The sequence below is a fragment of the Ipomoea nil genome, unplaced genomic scaffold, assembly GCF_001879475.1.
Source record: "Ipomoea nil cultivar Tokyo-kokei standard unplaced genomic scaffold, Asagao_1.1 scaffold2848, whole genome shotgun sequence".
In the NCBI taxonomy this organism is placed as follows: Eukaryota; Viridiplantae; Streptophyta; class Magnoliopsida; order Solanales; family Convolvulaceae; genus Ipomoea; species Ipomoea nil.
Genome location: NW_017619276.1, coordinates 2,650,402 through 2,675,655, shown reverse-complemented (window position 1 = coordinate 2,675,655; position 25,254 = coordinate 2,650,402). Strand labels below are relative to the sequence as shown.

The 25,254-nt window shown below is 33.3% G+C and overlaps 1 protein-coding gene across 1 annotated transcript; it reads right to left on the bottom strand.

The window, feature by feature from the left end:
- Positions 1 to 5,868: 5,868 nt before the first annotated feature.
- Positions 5,869 to 9,392, bottom strand: LOC109160538 (protein FAR1-RELATED SEQUENCE 5-like). Its single transcript, XM_019308825.1, has 4 exons — positions 9,335 to 9,392; positions 8,949 to 9,032; positions 7,882 to 8,480; positions 5,869 to 6,048 (listed from the first exon to the last, which is right to left on the bottom strand). Exons 1-4 carry the CDS (start codon positions 9,390 to 9,392, stop codon positions 5,869 to 5,871), a joined length of 921 nt encoding a protein of 306 aa, XP_019164370.1.
- Between the last annotated feature and the right edge of the window lie 15,862 nt (positions 9,393 to 25,254).

The following is a 25,254-nucleotide window of genomic DNA, read 5'->3' as shown; positions in this document are numbered from 1 at the left end:
AATTAATAAAAGATAGCAAGGAAAATAGGTTTTGTAAGACATGGGTTACCTGGTAACTTTAATTAAACTTCTTACAACTTCTAGGGTATTTTCCTCAAGGTGCTCCTCCTGTTAGTCTCTCCTAAGCTTGGTGACGGGGAATTCCATGTCTGATCCCTGGGACGGGATTTTCCCTTGAGTGTTCCTCCACCCCCCCCCCCCCCTCCTCCTCTGGTACTCGGGGGATTGTTTGAAGGCTGCCATGGTAGCTTCCCGGTCTTGTTGGAGTTCGGTCGTCAGCCGCTCGCTCTTGCGCTGCTTGGCTTCCAGGGCGGAAGCAGCCTGGCCGAGCTTCAGGTTCAGGTCATCCACCTGGGCAACATGGTTGACCCGGATGGTGTGTAAATCCTTGAGCTCGGTCATCATAACCCTCAGCCGATGGCGAAGAGCAAGCTGGCACATCAAGGCCTACGAGCAAAGCAGAATGTCAGAAAAGCCAAGTAGGAAAGAAGGCAGTCATGAGCTAAGCGTATGGAAGTATTTTTACCTGGTAGCTGCGATGAGCAACCCCGTCCAGTAGCAAGTCGGGATCTCTCCCTTCCACGGACTCGAGGTCCTTGGGGAAGATCACCTTGCCAAGCCACTCACCGACCGGGTAACTGATGGACAATTTTAAATAAAGTCCTCGCAACTGCACGAGTCAGTGTAGTGATAGTGTGCAAAGGCAATGGTCGATCCCACAAGGAATTGATATTATGCAATTTAATAACTTAAACTTAAGAATTAATTGACTTGATAATGTAAAGTACTGAATCAAATGCCAAGATAACTTCAAATGCAACGTAATACGAAAGAAAGTAAACGGATAAATCACCAAAAACAATAATATCAAATTAACAATCATAATGGATTAAACTAAATGAAAATAAATAGGTAACAAGACCGAACTTAAAATTAAAAGGCATGGTGTATATTCTATAACTCCCTCAAGTGGACTTAATAAGAATTAAATTGGCCAAATTGAACTCAATTAATCTCGACACAAAGCTGTAAGATAAATCATAATTAAATTGATATAAATCATAATTAAATTAAATTGATAACATTAAAACTCTTGTATCATGTTCTTAGCAAAAGGAAACTAGCAGCACATTCTAAAGAAAAGCTTCACAATTAGAGTCTTGTACTGTCATAAAACACAAGGCAAATTAAATATTGAAAAGCTAGATAGTAACCTAGAAAGTAGAAACACAAAGCAAATTGAAATCTTATGCCAAATTGCTTGATTAAGTATGCGATAATCCAAACTTTAGGTACTAAACATAGTCATTAGCATTTCAAACTTTCAGAATGAATTGGAATGGTGATTACAAATTACAAGATTGCAGCTCAAATTAAGGACAAAAGAAAAGACCAGAATAGCGATGTTGGCTACTAAAAATTAACGATGTTACCAACCAGTTTACTGTCCAGATGAATTGTTGTCGCCGAATAGAAGTTGAGGCTGCCGATCGGAATTAATTCACCATCAGAAATAGTTTCCGCCTCCGGAATTGGTCCGGAGTTAAATTGATGATCCTCTTCTCTATTATTGCATTTCTTTTTATACTGTTTAGCTTCAAACTGTTTCTCTGAGCTCCGGCTGATCAATCGGAATTCCCAATTGAATAGGTTAGTCCGCGCCGATCTGCGATCCGTCTATTTCTCTCCACCGACTGCTTTGTTGACGGACTCTTATTTGAGAATAGAGATCGGCTAAGCTACTAACCTAACATAATAATAATATAATAACAACAACAACAACAACAACAACAACAACAACAACAACAACAATAATAATAATAATAATAATAATAATAATAATAATAATAATAATAATAATAATAATAAACTTATTAGAAACCATATATAACTAATCTACATTTATTAAACTCCTATTGAACATGTACTACTAAAGTTATTAATATTATAATTAAATTAGGATCAATGAATTATTAAACTGACAGAATTCAAATAATAGACAAATTTAATAATTAAAACAACCTAAAATTGAATAACTCTCAAAGCTACTAATAATAACAATAATAAATAAAAATAAATATAAAATTAATTAATTATTTCAAATTAACTATAAAAAAATTATTAAAAATAACACTAAAAATAATGTGTATCAGTAACGACTACGGTGGATGCCCTCTGTCCCATTGGCCTCCGGGCCGACTAATATCCTTTTTGCGACCGGGGCCTCCACGTGTGTCTTCTTCTAATGTGCCAAAATATAGTGTAACTATTTATAGTGATTCAATCAATATAGTGTGTGAAATAAATTTATAACGAAAGTACATTCACTATCATTGAAATATTTTTTTTTAGAGAAACTATCATTGAAATATTGTGAAGAAAACTAACACTTAAATGCATGCATGAATATTCATACATTAGGAAACAATTCATACAAAAGAAACCAACGGCTCATACTTCTTACACTACCTTTAGGAAGTAAGAAACAACTTGATTTGCCTTTCAATTTTCAACATAATTTGAGTTGGTATTTATACGGAACATGAAATCGAATGGTATCATTGAGAAGTATAAGATCATCATATTTGTGATCAAGGGTTACATACAATATGAGGGTGATGATTATTTTGAGATACTTATTCTTGACAAATATAAATTACATTAGGATGATACTTGATCTTGCCACGTTGTAAAACTTGAAAGTTTATCAAATGGATGTAAAAATTAATTACTTTTTAAAATTGTGAATTACATAAAGACAGGGCCTTGCATGCGCGAGAAATAAAAATTTCTGTGATATACAATTCAAATTCCTTAAAAAGTTGAATTGTATTTATATTAGTATAAACTCACATTTCCAATACGAGACAAAGGGTACTTAAATTTTTTCTCAAACTTCATTTTTTCCAACTATTCCATTATTCATTTTGTGCGTATTATATATCAAATTCATCATCTCAACTAGGATAATATGAATCCACTTTGACTTAACCAAATCAAGAGTAGTAGTGGACCTCCACTCAAAATTATACTTCAAAATGATCACTTTAAATGTCATTTTGTGACAAAATTGTGCTTTTCTCTAATTTTATCAATATGAAACTTGGACACGATACTATTGTAATTAACCAAAGCATCATGGTAGACATCGTATAGTCAAATGAAAAAAAATATTTAACCTCTCAAATCCAAAAATAAATAAATAAATAAATAAAACATATATTATAATATACGTATGTATAGGGAATCCTTATCCATATATCCAATGCAATTTACTTCAATATGCATTGAATACAAATATGTTAGAGTTAATACCCAAAATAGTCCTCGACTATGGTGACTTTTCTCGATTTCGTCCTAAATGACTTTTGTGACACAATATAGTCCCAGACTTGTGTGTTTTTGCTCAGTTTAGTCCTCCGTTTACATTTTCATCCATTTATTGTTAAATCCAAGGATATTTTTGTAATTGAAGTAATCCATCCTTTAAGAGAAAAGGAAAAAACTTCAAAACTCCATGGCCAATGTTTATGAGGATTTGCATAAAGAATTGTGAGTGAAATATTGAACCGTCCATTGTTTGCATGTGAACCACAGATAGCTTTCCTTACGTTTGACAGATTTACATTAAAAAATTCAACAATCTTGACCATAATCCTTTCATCATAAATCAGTCTATGGCCAACAATGTTCAGAAACAATTTGGCAGCCCAACATTTTGCATCTAAGATATCCATCTGTGTACTTCTCAATTTCATAAAACGCCTAAGGGTAGATAAAATCGGATGAGAGAAACCTTCATAATATGAGTAAATTGAGTTTTTGTTCGGATATCAAATAGAGTTAAGAATTAGTTGCAGAATATTAGCCTAAAAAATCAAAAAAAAAAAATTATAAACCCTAGGAGGGGGAAGAAGCCAAAAGCTTTTGCTTAGCCAGAAATGGCTGTGGCTATTTACCCTCTCGCTAACTCCCTCCTCAGTGTTTCATGGGTTTTTGGATTGTTGTACTGAGCGGCGAGGGGACATTGGCCATGGAGTTTTGAAGCTTTTTCATTCTCTCTTGAAGGAAGGATTATTGCAATTACAAAAATATCTTTGAATTTAACAGCAAATGGATGGAAATGTAAACGGAGGACTAAACTGAGCAAAAACACACAATTCTGAGACTACATTGGGTCACAAAAGTCATTTAGGACGAAATCGAAAAAAACCACCATAGTCGAGGACGGTTTTGGGTATTAACTCTAATATGTTATTGAGAAGAGAAAAGAGTAAAAAAGAAAAATTTGAGAGAATATGTATCAGTATATATGGTGCACACCTAGAACAACTTTAGCCTTTTAAATTTTTTTTTTTTTTTTCGGGGGGGGGGGGGGTGGAGGCGTTCTATTTTCTTTGAAGCTAGAGTACAGTCGTCATTCATGGTCACATGTACATGTATTTGGAGATATATACTTTAATTTCCATAAAGAATAAAGAATATGCCCTTATTTTGTGAGTATTGGACAATATTACTTTGTAATTAGTTAAGTGTCAAATCATGAACAATCAGATCGATAATAAAACACGTTACGCTTGTGTCAAATAAAATTTGTTCAAATATGTATAATATTACTCATAAAGAACGTAACACATATATTTATAAAAAATAGTTATTCAAAAACAATATTCCTTGTTTTGTTTGCCATTCGGTAATATCGCGTTATGATTAGTTAATTGTTAGATCATGAAACTCCTTGACTAAACAAGAGTTCTACTACATAGACTCCCAAAATTCTACTTCCTCATTTATATTTCTTGAGGTGGCAAATTAAGATTGGTTATTTTCGGAAAATACTTGGTGTACTCCCATTTTAAACTCCCAACTTGTACTCCCTCTCACATGCTCTTGATATAGACATTTTTCTGTGGACCCACATAATGAAAATAACCAATCCTGATTTGCCACCTCATGGAGTATAAATGAGGGAGTACAATTTGGGAGTCTATGTAGTAGAACTCGGCTATATTACCTGTTGAAATTAATTCACAAGTTCTATACTTTACATTTATATCGTGGACCAGGTCCACATAGCATTCTGGACCCGGATAAAAAATACGTCGTTTTAATATTTAAGTTTTAACAGATTCTGTAGTTTCTCGTTTATCATATTTGAACAATAAACAATCATCATTAAAATTAAAATTTAAAACTACGTCATTTAGGACCAGTGTCACTATGGACCTGGTCCATGGTATAACGATTGTCTATACTTCGATTGGGCCATTTATACCTTAGTTTAATCAACCAATACATCAAATTACAAAATGACACCTCAATGTAGTCAAATATATGCAATTTTGTTTCTTCTACCAGTGTTAACACCAAGGACAAGTATGGACAACGCTAAATGTCCCTACATCGTTTATCACTCACAAACTTACCCTGATGTGGTACTATACGTATATACGTTTTAATAGGTTGAAATTTAAAATTAAAAAATGAAAAGATAATTAAAAAAAAAAAATTAAAATTGTTTGGTAAAATATTAGCCTATCACCTAATTTTGACTTATTTGACAAATATTAATTGTTTGTTTTGGTTAAAAAATCAACTCCAAAATGCTAAAATTCAAAAAGCTGCTCAAAACAACTTTTTCAATTAGTTTTTTGAGAAAAGAAATCAGGTGTTATGCCATGGAACCGTGTTCACCATGGTTGGTGAACACGGTTCCATACGACGCCGTTTTGAGTGAGTGGGACTAACGGTGCCCGTAAGTGGCACCGTTAACTCCCACCACTCATATTTTTTTTTTTTAAATTAAACGCGCCAATAGCGTTTGTAGTTCCCACTACACCATTTCACTTCCTCTCCACGCAACGTCCATCACTCTGCTCTCTGAACTCCACTCTCGAGCTCTCTTCTCTCACTTCGTCTTCCACAGCCATTTCCTTCGATCACTCTCAAACACTCTGCTCCACAGCCATTCCTCTCTGCTCTCGCATTTCTCGTTCTCGCATTTCTCATTCTCGCATCTCTCGAACAAAACTTCGCGTTCTCCCATAGCTATCAAAGGAGACAGCCTCTCCATCGCTCATTCTCAACGTTGATTCACTTGTCTTACAGGTATTTTGTATATGGTGTGTTTATGATTTAGGGTTTTTGTATTCCGTGTACATATTTTGAAATTTTAAAATGGGGTTTTGAATGTAATGTTATGAGCTTATGAATGTATATCTGTAGCATTATATATGTGTAGATTAACCATTATGAATTGATTCGTATATGGTTTTTACTGCTGTTTATTCACTTTCTATGCAAGCTTTGAATGTCCATAACGTTTATTCACTTATGTATTTTATGTCATGCAAATATGTATTTTATGTCATGCAAATATGTATTTTATGTCATGCAAATATGTATTTTCTGTGTGAGATTATGAATTTTCTATTGTGCCTATGAAATTACGGTTTTGCTGTTATGAACTTTCTTATATGTGGTTATGTATTTTCTGTTAGAGATTATGAATTTTCTCGTAGGAGAGTATGAATTCTGTATTGTGAGTTGTGAATTTTATGTTCTGTAGTTATGAATTTTCTGTGTTGCAGTTATGAACTTTCTGTTCTGGGGTTATGAATTTTCTGTTCTGAGGTTATGAATTTTCTTTGTGGGATATTATGAATTGCATGTTACTATACTATGAATTATATGTGACTGTTATTGATGGACAATATGGAATTATGGATTTTCTCATATGAGATTATGAATTCTACAATGTGAGTTGTGAATTTTCTGTTCTGTATTGTAGTTATGAACTTTCTGTTCTAAGGTTATGAATTTTCTGTTATGATATTATGAATTTTCTTTGTGATATTATGAATTTTATGTTACTATATTATCAATTATGTGTAACTGTTATTTTGATGGACAATATATTCTTTTCGGTAGAGCATGGCTGGATTTATTCGGCACTCCCCATCCCCCCTCTACTGAAATAATGAATATATTTTCCATCAATACATAATGACATAACAGAAAATACATAATGACATAATAAAAAATACATAATTGTATACTGTGAATTCATTATCTCATATTACAAAGTTCATAATCATATAACACAAAATACATAATGACATAACAGAAAATACATAATGACATAACAGAAAATACATAATTGTATACTGTGAATTCATTATCTCATATTACAAAGTTCATAATCATATAACACAAAATACATAATGACATAACAGAAAATACATAATGACATAACATAAAATCCAGAATTGTATAACTGTGAATTCATAATCTCATATTAAAAAATTCATAAATCATATAACAGAAAATACATAATGACATAACAGAAAATCCATAATGACATAACAGAAAATTCAGAATTATATAATGTAAATTCATAATAACATACCTTGTCCAGTAAACCTCAAATTCAGCTTCAGTCTCGGTGTATTTCAACACACAATTGAACATATCCAGAAAATCCTTATGATTCCTCAATGCCTTGATATGCTTCTTCGAATTCTCACCAATATGCCATATGCAAAGACGGTGGCGTGATGTAGGAAACACCATGGAAATGCCAGCAGCCATAGCTGAACATTGATCCGTCATGATAGTCTGTGGACACTTGTCATCCATGGATCTTAAAAACACTCTAAACAACCACGCAAATGACTCTATCCTCTCATTCATCAAAAAACCACAACCAAACATTACATTCATGCAATGATGGTTCATCCCTACAAAAGGACCACAAATCATATCATATTTGTTAGTGCGGTATGTTGTATCATGCACTAACAGATCACCAAACACCTCATAATCCCTTCTCATTTGACCATCCCTCCAAAAAAAACTACACAATCTTCCATCCAAATCAACTTCGAAATCAAAAAAGAAATCAGCCTCATTAGATTGCCTCCTCCTGAATATCTCAATCAAAGAATTGGAATCAGATCCATCCAAACACTTCAAACTCACAGAAGCCATCGAATTGTAAGCATCGCGGTTGGTAAAGCCAACCAATGGAGAACCCCCTGACTGATGTTTCAAAAACCTCATACCATCTGCCAATGCAACACCACTACTCTTCATGTCTTTTAAATATTCAAGCTGATTGTTTCCCACTCTTCTATGCGACCGAAGCAGATGACTCTTGCCAAATGAACATAACTCGTGATTGTGCTCTTTCAAGTGTTTTGTAACTGTCCACATCCCATCACCCCCCACATCAAATTGAACAAATGCACCACATCCAGTCCTCATATCAATCTTTGAATAAAGCTTAACACCACTGTTTGGTTTCTGCTTATACCCAGCCTTAGCACAGAAGAACCTCTTCATCTGAATTGACTTAGTAGATGCCTTATAACGTTGTTGGCCTTTCCTCACACTAAAACCAACTCTGTATGCATATCCATTATATAACTCAAAAGCTTCGTCAACATTTCTTACTACAACACCCACCAAGTCTTCATCAACTGCAATTGCAACAAAAATATAACCACACCTATACCAACTACTAAAATATGAATGTGGATTTCACCTATAATGAATATAATATGCTACACTATAGAATTCATAATCTCATGTGAGAACATTCATAATCACAAAGAATAAAATTCATATCATATAAGAAAGTTCATAACAAAGACCGGGTATCAATAACATTTGTGACATTATGAGCATTCAAAGTTGCATAGATACTCATGGCATGAAATGCATAAACTCATAACATAAAATTCATAACCTCATATGGAAAATTCATAATCTCATATAGAAAATTCATAATAACATAACGGAAAATTCATAACCTCAAAACTGTAAATTCATAACGTGAACAAATTATTAATACCAATCACAACATTCAATTTGCATATAATCACCATGAATCAGTACCTACACCTACCAGAAACAACATTCATGATACACCAACTAATAAAAAGAACCTGGACTTGAAGACGAGCCATCAATGTCAATGTTTAACTCTGCTTGATCATTGCTTATTGAATCACCAACGCAATCTTCATTCACTGAGTATATGCAAGCAGTGTAACATACCAGTTAATATGTTATGGACATAGTACTATTACATTATGAATATTCATATCACATGCATGAACAGAGTATCAAAATTCATAACTCTGTAACAGAAAATACATAATTGCATTATGTAAAATTCATAACAGAAACATGGAACTAATACACATTTACGGCCATTATGAACATTCAAACTGCATAGATACTGAACAAATACCAATAAAAATAACTAAATCTTCAACAATCCATGATCTCATAAATCAAACAAAATCAAACGCATAAAATCGAACGCAACCTGGAATCGCAGAAATCATATCGGTTGAATCTTCTCCTCGAACCGTCGTCTCCTCCATCGCGAATAGGAAAGAATCGCGAATGTCGGATCACAATTGCCTTCAGAGATTTGCGAATAGGAAAGAATCAAACGCAAAGAGTTGTCTGATCATAACTGCCTTCCTAACGCCGTTAATAGAACAATGTTTTTTTTTTTTTTTTTTTTTTAAAAACGACGCCAAAAACGACGTCGTTTGGAAGCGTGTTCACCAAGCATGGTGAGCACGTTTCCACGGCATAATTTACGAAAGAAATTATACCTAACAACTATCAGCTAATAACTAATTTATCAAACATCTTTCTACAATCAGCTAATATTATCAACTAGTTATACCCTCTAATTAATCCAATCAGCTAACAGCTAACAACCATTTACCAAAACAGGGCCCAAAACTTTTTTTTTTTCATAAAATTAAAAGTGTATTCTATAATGATTAAAAGATCATATAAGAATTGCTAACTACCTTGTGATCTGATGCCATCGTTGTTATCATTTCAAACGGAAAAATCTATCTTTCAATAGAATTAAACCTTTGGTGTTACACAAGACGTTACGCATAATACTAAAGCATCCAAACAAAGAATTAGAAGACCATATAGAAATTTTTTTACTTATTATATATTTCATGAACAGAATGTGTTGTTTGTTTCTTGAAAGGAAAATAAAAATAAAAAGTAGGGAAAAAGAGAATATTTCTTTTTCATCATGCAATAGCATTATTGGTATGATTGAGTCAGCTTTTGAATATAATGCATCCATCTTCAGTTTCCTCCCAAAAGGAAATATTTCTTGGAGTTAATCACCATTTTGGTCCCGGCATCAATTGTTTCTCAGCTGTCAATGTAGTCTCTATAGCTAGTTTTTAATTTCAACTAATTTGATCCTTGAATTGTTTAAAATTTTGTCAACTAAACCCTTTCAGGAACCAGAATGGTGATTTTTACATTTTTAAAATTCCATCAATTTGGTCCTGAAATGGTTTAATTGACAAAATTTTAAACAATTCTATAATATAATCGAATTGGTTGAAATTGAAAATTAGGAACTAAATTGACAATTGAGGAACCAAAATGTTGATTTTCCCCTATTTCTTACCGAAAATGAATTGTCATGAAAACGTGTAAGTTGCAACTGCACATCTTTTTTTTTTTTTTTTTGAAAGGACTGCACATCTTGTTGGTAGTATTATATTATTGACATTTTAACTGTATTTTTTGTCTTTGTTTTTTCTTTTTTTATGAATTTAATTGAATTGACATTGCAGTGTATACAAAATGAAACTGAATAATAGAGTTACTTTTAGCGAAACGACGCAAAAAGGGTGTCGTTTTTTTTCATTAAACAAAACGACATCATTTTGAAGCTCGGTGCATAATAGATTATGCATCACGGTGCACGATATAATTTGCCATTATTTGGTTAGTCGAGGTACCAATTGATGAGTCTAATTCATCTAATTATTAGGTTGGGCTAATTAATTTAAGGGCATTTGAAATTGTGATGTTTTGGCCTAGTTAGTAAGCAAGGGCAAATTACTAGACCATGATCCACATAATTGTGTGGATCATGAATATCAGGAACATTTTTAATATATGAAAAGTATATTATTTTTGTACTGAAGATACATTATTTTTATACTGAATAAAAAAAAATGTACCCTTAGTATATTAAAAATGTAATTTCAAAAAATATACCTTACGTACATAAATAATGTACCCTTAATATATTAAAAATGTACTTTTTATTTATGGTCCACACAATTGTGTGGACCATGGTCCATGTAATAATGATTGCTAAGCAAGCTTCATTCTCTAAAATTATTATTCTAAAAGGTGTTTTTATTTCTTTTAATTTACGAGGAAATATGTGAAATATTATTTTTTTTTTAGAAAAACGACACGTGTCAAATATGTGAAGATTTAACCCGCTAAACAAGTCACTTTGGATTTAATTGAACAATTTTACAAGTTTAGGAGATCTGAGTGAAGCTTATTTTTAGTTAATGGACCCAATTTCACTATCCGGTCGACTTATGGGGCCAATTTGACCCTTTTCCTTAATTTTATTATATAAATATATAATAAAAATTTTTATATGTGCATTGCACGCACACTGCACAGATAATTGGGTAATTATTTGCTCGAATTCAAGCAATGATAACATCAAAAATACAATTCATTTCATCAACTGCACTACATAATATTCGTTGTTATAATTTATATTTGTATATCGATCCAAATATTCTTAACGATTATAACAAATCTATTTTTGCCAAAAATAGCGCCTTTCAGTCACTATGCTAGGACTTGGGAGTAAAGGGATTGAGTCATGTTGGAAAAATAGCATTAAAATGGCATTTTAAGCCGGTTATTTTGTGGTACAATTATTAGTGGGGTCCATTTCCGATATGAGTCGGGTAAAAGTGAATTCCGATTCTTCATAGTGAGACGAAGAGATTGATATATTGTATGCTCAAAACGAAAAATGGGTGAATGAGATCTTGATTCTCAAAGTAGACCCATTGAGTTGGAAAAATGAAGGGAAAAAGATTAGCTTTTGTCCCACATTGGTTTGGGAAGTGGATTTGCACAACTATTTATATAAGGGTCTTTTATAGGCTTATTGAATTGTATAGCATAGAGGTTCTCTCTTGCAGGGGGGTGGGGGCAAATAAAATTCCAAACTGAGCTTGATAAGCCATTCAGGATTGACCTCGTGTATGTTGGCAACTTTCGGTATCATTTTTCCAACACAATAGCCACTTTTGAGTTGAGCTCGGTGAACCAATCGTTAGTTTGGTCTATCAGATTTATTCTGGACTGTTGTTACGGAATTAATTTTGTATTAATTCTAATTTTAAATTATGAATTAAATCTCTAATAATGGTTGTTGTTTCAGGTAACACCTACGTGGTTATGAATGCCATCATGAATGCTATTAAGTACTCCATCTCCTATAAAAGCTTGTGTAGTGTAACACCCCCATTTTTCAAAACTAGAATCTGAGGAAATTTTAATTTTTTTCCTTTTATTTAATTACAACATATTGTTTAAATTGCGGAAGCTAAAAACAAAACGAAGGCATTCATAACCACGTAGCTAATCGCACAAGCTAAAATCGATACTACTAAAAACAACCCAAAATTAATTATATTATAAAGCATTAAATACAATTGTCTAAAAATTAACTTCTAAATTTTTCTAAAATAATATAAACCTTCTAAACTTAAAATTAGGATGGTGAATCGCTCTCATGCTCCAGATACTCATGCAACAAGACCTGCAAAATAACTAAAGAGGGGACAAACTCAGCATACAACAGCGGGTAAGACTTACTCCACCCCGTAAAACATTTGCACATAGCACATAACACATAGGAGCATGTAATTGCACATAATATACCCCTTAAACATTTTACCTTCTCAACAAGGCCAATAATCTTTAACTTTAACCATTTAAAATATATATATTGAGGAAACCACACATTCAAGTTCAAGTACAAAAATATGCATAACAACTTCTAGCAAATCGACTAAGGCATTGCCTATCTCTAATCCAAAATCATTCCACAATTATTCTTTCCTGAAGATTCATCACATAACAATTACCTCAACATTTCAATATAACCACATCCTCAAAATATTTCATAACATCCTCATTACTCAAAATTTCTTTAAACCATAATATAATCACCAAAATAATTTCCAATAATAACTAAATAAAGTTTCCAAACTCTCAAAATAATAACCAAAGAGATAATTTCAATCTCTCAAAATGATCTCAAAATATATTACCAAAGAGAGAATTCCTACCTCTCAAATTATCTCTTTCCAAGAGAACATCTTCCGATAGTACATTTGAATTTCTCAGATCAACTACACTTGATATTTATAAATTGCCAAGAAGAAATGGGTACCAAATGGAGGATTTCAAATTCTCAAAAATAGATTTTCATAAACAGAGAGTTTTCTCAGTTCCCTAGTGAGTCAGCTTTTACGTCACTGCTCACTCCACGTCACTGCTCACTCTTCAAAATAACAGGGAAGTTAATATAAACCCCCTAGCGAGTCAGTATATTTCAACTGCTCACTTCACAAAACAGAGATCTTTCAGGCTCCCTAGTGAGTCAGTATATTCCAACTGCTCACTCCACAAAACAGAGTCCCTAGTGAGTCAGTATATTCCAACTGCTCACTCCACAAAAATACCAGATGGCACCATTTTTCATTGACAAAATATATATATCTATAACCTCAAAAGGTTCACCTCTTAAATTAAAAGCCTTTTTTACCAAAGTAACTCATTCGGTATTGTACCTATACATATAACCTTTATAACCGAATAACTCATTACACTAGTGGAAATTATGCAATTTTCGACCACCTGAAAGTGATCTTAAATCAAGTTGATACCAAAAGTGGTCGGACAAGACTTTTGACTTGATTTAAGATCACTTTCAGGTGGTCGGAAATTTCTTAATTTCCAGTAGTGTTATACCATACACCATACTCAGCATTTCATGATTACACGCCACACATATGTTTCTATACACAACATTATTTGATACCCTACTACTATTCTCACTACAGAACATAATATGCACGTATATACATACAGTGCACCAATTAAACATACATACGTATCTGCACACGCATACTATAGGATGCACAGCTTGTGAATTTATCTACAGTATAATATTCATATGCATATAAGTATTATAATATAGTCATGTATTATACATACCAAATACATATATACACAGCACACTAATATATCCCACGTTTATATATGCACAGTACATGTATCAATCTCAAATTCCAAATTTTCATCTTCAAAATATCACAAGTAATACAAATTCAATTCATGAGTCACATAGCAAATATAAAAAACAGCAAAACAAATTTTAAAAGGAAAATGTTTTCACATAAACACTTAGGAAAAGTCAATTTTTGATTTGAGGTAAAAGGATTTTGAGTGAACATAAATCTTACCTAGATTTTAAGTCAATCCTACGATCCCTCCTCTGTAAACTCTCCTTCAAATCGATAAGAAGATGTGTGAATTGACTATGATGATTGACGATGATTTTTCCCCAGTGAAGTCGAACGAGAAAAAGAGAAGTGAGTAGGCTGACGAAGAGGGGAAAGGTTTTGGAGTCGGCTGACCAACAATTAGTTTTTTTTTTTATCTTTCTTTCGTCTGCCATACTGCTGACTATATATATATATATATATATATATATATATATATATAGGGACAGAGCCAGAAATTCGGTTGAGGGGGGGGCCGAAACAGTACAGACGGATACAAAATTTTTTTTCAAAAAAAGCGAAACATTAAAACAAAAGAGATAATTTAAAAATAAATAAATAAACTACCTAAGAAATATAATTGTAAATATTGTTGGATATGGACGAAAAATAAAACACATCGAAACTTTATAAAAATATTCATAACAAAATATGAAACATAATTAATAAAATAATTTGAATAGAAAACACATTATAAATTACACATCTTATTATAGAGTGTGTGTAATATTAAAAAAGCTATTAAAAAGAATTGTAAAACAATGTTGATGCTAAAATTGGAATCCTTAACCTCATTATTACCAAAGATGTGCTCTACCACCTACTCTAACTCACTTCTTGTTAATATTTTATAATTGTTTTATACTAATACTAAAACATGTATTATATATACATATATACATACAAATACTATATATGGGGTGGGGTTGGGGTGAGTAGGGGGCAGCTGCCCACCCTGGCCCCCTCTCCCTCCGTCCCTATATATATATAGAATTACATTCAGGTGAAAACACATCTTAAAATACAAACCTGTGGACAATTTAGGGACGTTGGATTATGAGATTGGAGGGGTCTGATTGCTCCGCGTGGACATTTGGTTTTTACGGTAAGTTTGCTTGGTTTTTATTTTAAGTGGGTTATTTGTGGTATTTTGCCATAAGTTTGTAACCTAGTCAAAATAGTCTAGAGACTTCCACGCGCATCACACTTCATTATCGTCTGTCCGCTTCTCGCTCTCCATCCGTGCATTGTAGACACTGCCGATTGTCGCGTTGATTTCGCTGATTCGTCTATCGGTATTCACTTCCACGTAGCCATGGTAGTTGGTGGGGACCGCGGCGCAACTAAGAGGCGGGGACCACCGGTGGGAGCTGACGGCCGAGGTATGTGTTCCTTTTGCGTTTTCTGGTTTTTTTTTTTTTTTTTTTTGGTTTGTTTATTATGTTTTTTGTTGTTTTGTTCTTCTTTTGTTGGGGGTTTGTTTGTTTGTAGGCATGGCAGGGGTTTTGTGGGTGGTGGATTGGTGTGTTCGCCGGATTTTAACCGGAATTGGGGATCTAGGGTTTTTTATTTTTGGGGATTTGTTGCATGGTTTATAGGTTTAGTTATCTGTGTTTTGAATTTTTTTTTTTTTTTTTTTGTATTTGATTATTTCCCTACGTCTGTTTTCTCCATCCTTATCTAGTGTTTTTTTTTTATTTATTTATATGGTGCATTGAAGTAATTCATTGGTATGGGTGTAAATATTGTTCTTAGATGATGTTAGTCCTTTTTTCTTTGGTTTTTCTGATGCCGAGGCAACCGTATTCCTGTTGTGGAATTTTAGAGTATGTGTTTGTTGTTTTTTTTTTTTTTTTTTTTTTTCCCCAGTATGTAAATGGGTGTTCTTTTCTTTCGTTGTTTATTTGCTATTTCCATTTCCAGTTTTAGAGTAGAGTGTAAGCAGTAGGAGAGTTGTTGTTCTTGCATTCTCTGTTTTTTTTTTTTTTGAAGAAACTAAAATCCCATGTTTTTAGTTTTGGATTATATTGGTATATATTGATCTGTATGGTTTAGCTAAGAAATTAGAAGCAAAAACACTATACACCCCCTCAACAATGGCCAGCAAAATGTACAAAACCTTCTTATGCAACAGCACAACAGAGTGGGCATCTGTGATCATCACTGGGAATTGGCACTTACCATCAGATGGATCCTCATCTGTCACCACAGCCAACCCGGAAAATCGCAATCCCACGCGTTCTACTCGATGAATAGATGGTGGGGCTATTCATCCCTTGTAGAGAACCATTGTTCAGTAAGTTTTTCAATGTGGTAACTCTCTACTGTTGGATGAGAGCTGTACATATGTTTGATACCCTCGCTTCTTTTTCATATTGGAAATGTATTGTTGGGTTCTACTACTTTTTCATTTTTTATGCAGCCAATTAGCTATCTTCAATTTAAAAGTTAGCATCAACTTAAAACTCTCAGCCCACCTCACTTACCTTAGCAATGATTGCACGAGGCCATTTTTCATATTTGCTTTCAATGTGAAGCAGCACCACTTTGTTGTGTTTTTTTGCCACAAAATATTCAGCTCCGGACATTTGTCATATTGTTATATTGTTTAATCTCTTTCTCAACTCTTGGAAACCATTATAAGAATATATATTTGTTTTATATATGCACATGCACTGCAAATAGTGTTGTAACTGCTGATCTGAGGGTGAATGTGTTTCAATTCTGGATATATGGGTTCCACAAATTGAAAGAAAATATATAAAAACTACTGCTACTTTTTAAGCTACGTACTCATCATTGATTCTGCCAGACTATGTTCACAAATAATGAAAAAATGCCAAACTATATGCACAATGAAATGGGGACCTATGATTCTGGCAGATGGAATAAGATGTTTGAGTAAAAATGTGAAACATATGGTTTGATTTTTGAGCACTGTATTTTTTATTTTATTTTAAGTGTGGTAGTTGAATCTTACAACCAATGCAAATCCACCTTTTCCCCTTCCTAGCTTGGTTACCATTCTATCTATCTTCCGCAAGTGCGTGCAGTGCGAGGACCACAGGCTCACTGATGATGGTGAGACCAACCAACTGAAATGTTCTCTCTCCAGTATTATTTCAGTACCCGGCCGGCCGGCCAGAATATTGTGATAGATTCATGCCCATTGAAATAAAAGTAGAGGGAGCTGAGCTGAGCTAGGAAGCTAAGAAGGCTTAGTTAATAAACACGTGTGTGCACAGTTGCATTGAATTCTGTGCATGGATACAAACTAGATATATTTCACAAAAGAGACTAATTCAAAAATCTCTTATACGCTTAGTTTTTAATATGTGTGTGCATAACTAAAAAAATTCCAACCATGGATTAAAACTAAATAAATTTCACATAAGTGAGTAGGTCACTATTAGCTTATAGGCTTCGTAATTACAAACTTGTGTGCACAACTGACTATTGAACTATTAACTTGTAGGTTTAGTTAATAAACACGTGTGTGAACAGTTGCGTTGAATTATGTGCATGGATACTGAATAGGTAAATTTCATAAAAGAGACTAATTCAAAAATCTCTTATACGCTTAGTTTTTAAATACATGAGTGCACATTGGGTTTAATTATGTGCGTGCACAACTAAAAAATTCCAACCATGGGTTAAAACTAAATAAATTCCACATAAGTGAGTAGTTTACTATTAGCTTATAGGCTTCGTAATTACAAACATGTGTGCACAATGGCGTTATATAGTGTCCAAAGTTCTACTAAATAATTACCAACCATGGGTAGAGTTTAAAACAGACTAGTTCAATATTATCGTATACGCTTAATTTTTAAATACGTGGGTGCACATTTGTGTTAAATAATGTGCATAGCTCAACAAACTAAATAAATTATGTGTGTGCACAACTAAATAAATAAATTTAACAATACTGAGTAGTTCACTATTGGCTTATAGGCTTAGTAATAAAAAACGTGGGTGCACAATGGCGTAAAACAGTGTGCATGGCGCAACAAACTAACTTCCAACGATCGGTAAAATTCAAAAGTTTGACGAGTATTTAATTCAACTTCAAATGAAGTTAGTATTCGTATTGCTTTAAACCATAAGGGACTATTCGTCTGATAGGTCTATTTTGTCTGAACAATTCTGGCTGTCGTGGCCTGGCCTGAACATAACGCACCTCTTATTATTGTCCACTCCCGTAAATGGTATAGAGACAAGTCTGTATCTGCAGAGTCAATATTGTTTGGTTATTAGTGTACACATAAAATAGTAATAAAAGTCAAATTTTTTGTCCCACCGCGCTTATCAGTAAAAATTCAAAAAACTAAGGGATTCATCCATGCACATAAAATTACTTAGGTGTGCACCCAACAACGAAAGACTAAATAAGACCGCAATCATCAAAAGTAAGGCTCAATAACTCATATATATGCGTCCAGTATTACCTGCAGTGTCATCATTTTTTTTTAGAGTTAATAGTGCACACATATCTGGTACGTATAACACAAAGGTATATAATTAAGAACAGACTGTGTGACTATGTGTGTATTGTATATTGCGGTCAACTGTGCACACTTACAGTATAAAGCATGCACACATGTTACTACTATTTTAAATCTGCCCAGTTCTCCGATGCGCACACGATAATCTAAACTCGTGCACACACGCGGAATCTAAACAGACCAATAATTCAACCATTCAAAATAATAATTTTACCGTGGGTTGTAGGTCTGTTTTGCTTTGGTCTACTCCTACTATAATTACTATTCTTTAATTTAGGTTACATATCAAAATAATAATTTTACTGTAATTAGACTACCATTCAATTGTCTTAATTGCCCTTTTATTCTTAATTAAGGATCCTACTATATATTTTTCTTCTTAAATCTCAACCATTAATCTAATCTAATCTTATGGCCCATATTTGTCCACTAGTTTGTATTTTAAGGGGGTTTGCATGTGAATGCAACCCTATATATATATATATATATATATATATATATATATATATATATATATATATATATATATATATATATATATAGGGAAGGGATCAGGTGCATTTGTTGTTTCCCATGCGGTTGTACGGTTGATTAATGTGTGTGAGTGTTGTGCTTAATGTGCCTGAGATTTGTACTTAATGTACGTGATGTTAATATACGTGAGTTTTGTACTTAATGTGCCTGAGTATTGTGTTTAATGTGCGTGAGATTTGTGCTTAATGTGCGTGAGTATTTCAGAATTACGAGCTCAGAAGGAAGCAGAACAGAAACTCACGCACATTAACGCCCAAGCTTCTTGTTACTTCCCTTCAATTTGGCCATCGATTCTGGATTATCAGCTACCTTCAGTGCAGTTGAATGTTTATATAAATGACGCACTCACAGTAAAATTTGCACAGCTGCATCATCATAATTCTTAACCACAATAGCCCGCCTCCGCATCATCATCATCTGGGAGGGGCATCATCATCATCGGGGAGGGAGCAATGGCTACTGGGGATGGGGAAGAAGCTGAAATCCATATTTTCTGCTGCATTTTACACATTCACGCACATTAAGTACAAATCTCAGGCACATTAGACACAACACTCACGCACATTGAGTACAAATCTCACGCACATTAATAACCGCACAACCGCACGGGAACCTTTCACTATATATATATATATATATATATATATATATATATATATATATATATATATATATATATATATATATATGTATATATATATATGTTTAGTCAGTACACAGTAGCTTAGAGTATGGTATATATATATATATATATATATATATAGAGTTGCACTCGGGTGCGAACGGCTCGCCCAGGCGCGAAATAGGAATGGATTCTATTCGTCCACGTGTCCAGATCTAATGGATGAGAAACACTGATTTTTTAAAAAAATGCGGTGGCATTTTCGTAAATAATTGAACATCGAAGTGCAAGTAAAATGTATTACAAGTGCATGTAAAATGTATTATAGGTGCAAGTAAAAATTTACACTGAGCATCAATACTTAGTTGCACTTATAGTTCTAAGTAGTTGCATCTATAGTTCTAAGTAGTTGCACACATAGGTATAAGTAGTTGCATCTAGGTGTATGAATGTGTGCGAGTGGTTTTTAGGAGTATTACTACCCGCTGAACTCAGATCAATGAATGTTAACAAGACAAAATTACATGCACTCATAGGTGAAAGTAGGTGCACAGATAGTTATAAGTAGTTGCACCTATAGTTATAAATAGTTGCACAGATAGTTATAAGCACACCCAGGTACATGAATGGTTGCGGAAAGTGAATGCTAACAAGGCAAAATTACATGCACTTATAGGTGAAAATAGGTGCACTTATAAGAGATTTTACTTGCATTTCGATGTTCAATTATTTACGAAAATGCCACCGCTTTTTTTTTTTTTAAGTTATTAGATCTGGACACGTGTCACACGCTGATTCGTTCGCATTTCCTTCCTGGGCACTTATTCGCACCTGAGTGCGTCCATATATATATATATATATATATATATATATATATATATATATATATATATATATATTAAAACTTAATTTAACAAAGTTTAGCCGTACTGGACATAAACATATGTACTAAAACTTAAGGTTTTCTTTTTAATATAATAATAATATATTAGTTTTAGAATTTAAAGTCTAGTTACTACTTTATATTAGTATTGGTTTAGGAAGATATTAGAACGATCCCAAGTAATAAAATAAAATTTGGATACAAAGATTAAGTGATACAGTGCCTAAAAATATGAGATATTACACTCTACCACCCTTAAAAGATGCTTTGTCCCCGAAGCATAACCATAGAAAAATATTGGGTATTACATGTAGGGGCAGTAGGTTTTCAAGTAGTAAAAAAAGGTAGAAAGAAGAAACACAACACACGACAGAAATGACATTTTGTTCTCCAAAACTCTGCTCCTACTCCTTGAAATTGTGTTCTGCTTGTGCTCTTGTTCGCCGGGTTCTTCGTTTGGGTGCTCAAACGTTGAACCGTAGTATGTTTTATCCTGGGAAACCTAGGCTACAACGCTCCTAGAACTTTTGGGAGGTAGCAAATAAGGTTTTAAGGAAAGAGTGTTTTGCTCGACTCGTACTTACCCTCTTTCTTCATCTTCTTCTTTTGATTTTGAGATTATGCTTTTAAGCAACAAATCCTTTCTCCTTTCTTGTTGGTTGGAATTATAATCTGGAAGGATTATAAATTTCATTTTGGTTGATATATATATATATATATATATATATATATATATATATATATATATATATATATATATATATATATATATCAACCAATGAAAAGATGAGAGAGATTATTGCTATTGCAATCATAGTACATGAGCGACCATTTAGCATCGTAGAGGATGATGTGTTCATGTGGGCTTTTGAATATGCAAATCAAAATTTTAGAAAAATCACTCGTAAAACAACAAGAAGCGATTGTTTGCAATTGTATGAAGTTGAAAAGAATACTTTGAAAAAGATTTTGAGTAATGTTAGTAAGCTTAGCATTAGAATAGACGTACATGTGGAAGTCAAGTCACCAAGTAGTTGAATTTTTTTTTTAGTATTCTTTTTGAAATTAATCATGATTTTAATTTTTAGTATCTTTGTCGGACATAGCACGTTATGATAAAAAATAATAATAATAATAATTTGGCTCCAGTACATTAAAGAAAGAATGATCTATACGGATAAACCGAATCACAAATTCTGAGATCTCTTCAATCTCTACGAATAAAATTCAGAGGTCTCTTCATACTGAAAAGTGAAATCAATAAATGAAGTCATACACCACCTCAATGTCAAATCACAAAGACGTGAAAATTATCAGTAAAAAAAAAAATGGTTAAGGCGTCTGGCTACGCGTTCTTGGTGCACCTCGCGCACTAAGGAGTTCATTTGTTTTTTTTTTTTTGTGGGGCTCACTAATCAAAGTAAAAATCGGCCTCTCCCGCAAAGATTTAAAACATTCTCTCTCCTATTTCTCTCTCCTCCACATGTGTTTTGGAACCTGCAAAAATCATTGAAGAACTTCCTATTAGGGATGCTCTATTTTGTGTTAAGAAAATAATTGGACCGAATTGTAATTAGAGCAATCAAAGTGATATATAACTTCAATTACAAAAGTTTTAATTTCAAGGTCATTTAGATGAATTGTAATTAGAATGAATAAAGTGGTGGATCATTTTCAATTATGAAAATTTTAACCAGAAAGATAAAGGTACCGAGGAAGTGGCCTAATCGTTTCAATCTCATCAATATTGTTCTAACCGTTATAATTTTATTAATCTCTATAAGTGAGCATCAATGTTTTATTTTTATTTTTATTTTTTGCATTTAAAATCATGTTTTAGTCCCTCTATTGTAAAATAGTGTATTATTCTCTACGTCTCAAGTACTTGTGTGAAACAAATTAAATAGTTAGATTTCATTTAACTTATTTATAATTTAATTTTAGTAATATATAATTTAATTTAACATTATTAAACAAAATTAATATAGTTACAAACTACATCAAAAATTTTTGTTAAGCACAAAATACCGAATTTAAAAGTTATAAAAATTAGTTAAATAAAAAATAAAAAAATAAATTAATTTGGCCAATGAATGTTAATTATATACTATAAATTAATTTTTATTGCAGAAAAGCAAAACCTTGTAAGAGGTAAAGTTTATCCAATCTTTCCTATAGAGATAAGAAAATAAGATCAAAGTTGCCCTCGGACTTGATCTCACGACTGAAAGTGACAGTGTGGAGTTATAATTCCATTGGAAACATGAATGGAAAAAAGGTCCAGGATGATGGAAGGTAGATCTCTTGTGCGCACATAAAGACTAGGGTCTGATCGTGTAATTCACAATTTACTTTTGCTGTGACTCTAGGGGTGAGGTCCTGTATGTGAGCTCAAGATTAGTCCGACAAAACTGGATCACCTAAGTAAAAAAAAAAATAAAAAATAAAGAGATCAAAGTTGAGAGTGAGAGTCCGGGAGGTAAAAGATAATGTACAAGTAAAATGTGAGAGAGGGTCTTTATATTGCGCAAGAAAACAAATATAATATAAATTTAAGATAGAGTTAATTCACAAAATGGTCCTCTGACTATGACCTTTTCTCAAATTGGTTTCTTGACTTTTAATTGTACTCAAAGTTGTCCTCCGACAATTGAATTTTAAGCTAAAATAGTCCTCTGTTAGCTTTGGTGTTAAGTGGGTGTTAAAATGAAGAGCAAAAGGGATAATTTATATTGTTTTTTGTTTATACCTTCAAAAAAAAACATCATACTACATTTGATTCATGAAAAAAAAAAAAAGAAGAAGCCATAATCTTTAAAATTCACAGATCTTGGCTTAAGCAATCAATACAACTGTCACATTAAAAATCAACTATGTATAATGAACCAAGCCTCCTCCCATTAATCTTCATCATAACTATATCCCAACCTAGAGATCAAATAGTATGGATGATGAAAATGATTGGGATCTTGCTGTAGTAGTGAGAGGCTGAACCGCAATGGCAATTCAAGTTGCCAAGATGTTCATGAACATTTCAATGGTGGTTTTCCTAGCCAAGCCTATGACTCAATCCCTTACTCCCAAGTCCTAGCATAGTGACTGAAATGCGCTATTTCGGGCTAGAATAGATTTGTTATAATCTTTAAGAATATTTGGATTGATATACGAAAATAAATGGATTGTATCGATTATGTTTTCTTATGTTATCCTTGCTTGAATTCGAACAAATAATTACCCAATTATCCGTGCAGTGCGCGTGCAATGCACAGATAAAATTTTTTATTATATATTTAGATAATAAAATTAAGAAAAAGGGTCAAATTGGCGCCTCTAATTTGAACGGATAATGCAATTGGGTCCCCTAACTAAAAAAAGCTTCACTCAAATTCTCTAAACATGTAAAATTTTCAATTAAGTCTTAGTGACTTGTTTAACAGGTTAAGTCTTCACATATTTGACACTGTATTTTTTTAAAAAAAGTATTTCACATATTTCCTCGTAAATCAAAAGAAATAAAACGTGTGGCATCAATTGTGTGATGCAAGACACAAAATAACCAAACCTTAGAATATCCTCAAAAAAGAACCGTGGAAAATGACGCATTACTCTTTTTTTTTTTTTTGAAAACCAGAGAAACGAGATTTAAATTTCTTAAACCAGCATAGTCAGCAAGTACATAGGAGGAAATTAAACGTGGACGAGAAATAAAGAAATCATGCACCCCCTCCCCAGAATTACATAACACATATTTTGCTATGAAATGAGCTAGAACGTTCGCATCCCGCTTTACAAAAACAAAACGAGCCAAAGGTAGCTACATCAAATGCTTTCGAATTTTGTCTATAATCGCTCCAAAAGGGGTGAAATTTTGGCCTGCGAACACTGCATTTGTCACCATTTGTGCGTCAGTCTCTAGGACAACCCGAGAGCATCCTCTCCTCTTTATCCAACTCAAAGCCTCACGAGCACCAATGGCTTCAGCCTCCTTTACAGAATAGATTCATTCAATCATAGTGGTTGAAGCTCCCATAACCACTCCCTCTTTGTCACGTAGAATCCATCCATAACCCATGCGGTGGTGCTTAAAATCCATGGAGACATCAATATTTAACTTATAATAGCCTGGCGGTGGGGGCTCCAAGAAGCATCATGAATATGCGGTTGAACAGCATGTGGCGTGGCAGTGTGTGATGACTGGACAGCCTTTCAGTTTTGCACATAGGCGAAAGCCATGCGAACCATTGTTCTTTGATCCATACTTTGAGAGTTCCATACCATTGAATTTCGATTTTCCCATATAGCCCAACAAAGAGTTACCACCTTTTCAATCATGTGGTTAGGCAAGTAGTCCACATCTCCTCAATCCATAGCTGAAGTGTGCCAAGCGAGTACATAGACCACCCATGGTCTACTTCTTTCCAGCATAAATGTGCAAAGCTGCACTCAGTAAACAAATGGATCGCTGTCTCAGGTTCTACTGCACACAACAGACACAATGGATCGCAAGCTACCTGTTTTACAATCAAT

Excerpts from the sequence above, each read along its gene's own strand:
- LOC109160538 (XM_019308825.1), bottom strand. The coding sequence starts at position 9,392 with ATGGAGGAGACGACGGTTCGAGGAGAAGATTCAACCGATATGATTTCT. Across the intron at positions 9,033-9,334 it reads TATGATTTCTGCGATTCCAG|TGAATGAAGATTGCGTTGGT; the intron begins GTTGCGTTCGAT and ends GCATATACTCAG. Across the intron at positions 8,481-8,948 it reads TGGCTCGTCTTCAAGTCCAG|TTGATGAAGACTTGGTGGGT; the intron begins GTTCTTTTTATT and ends TTGCAATTGCAG.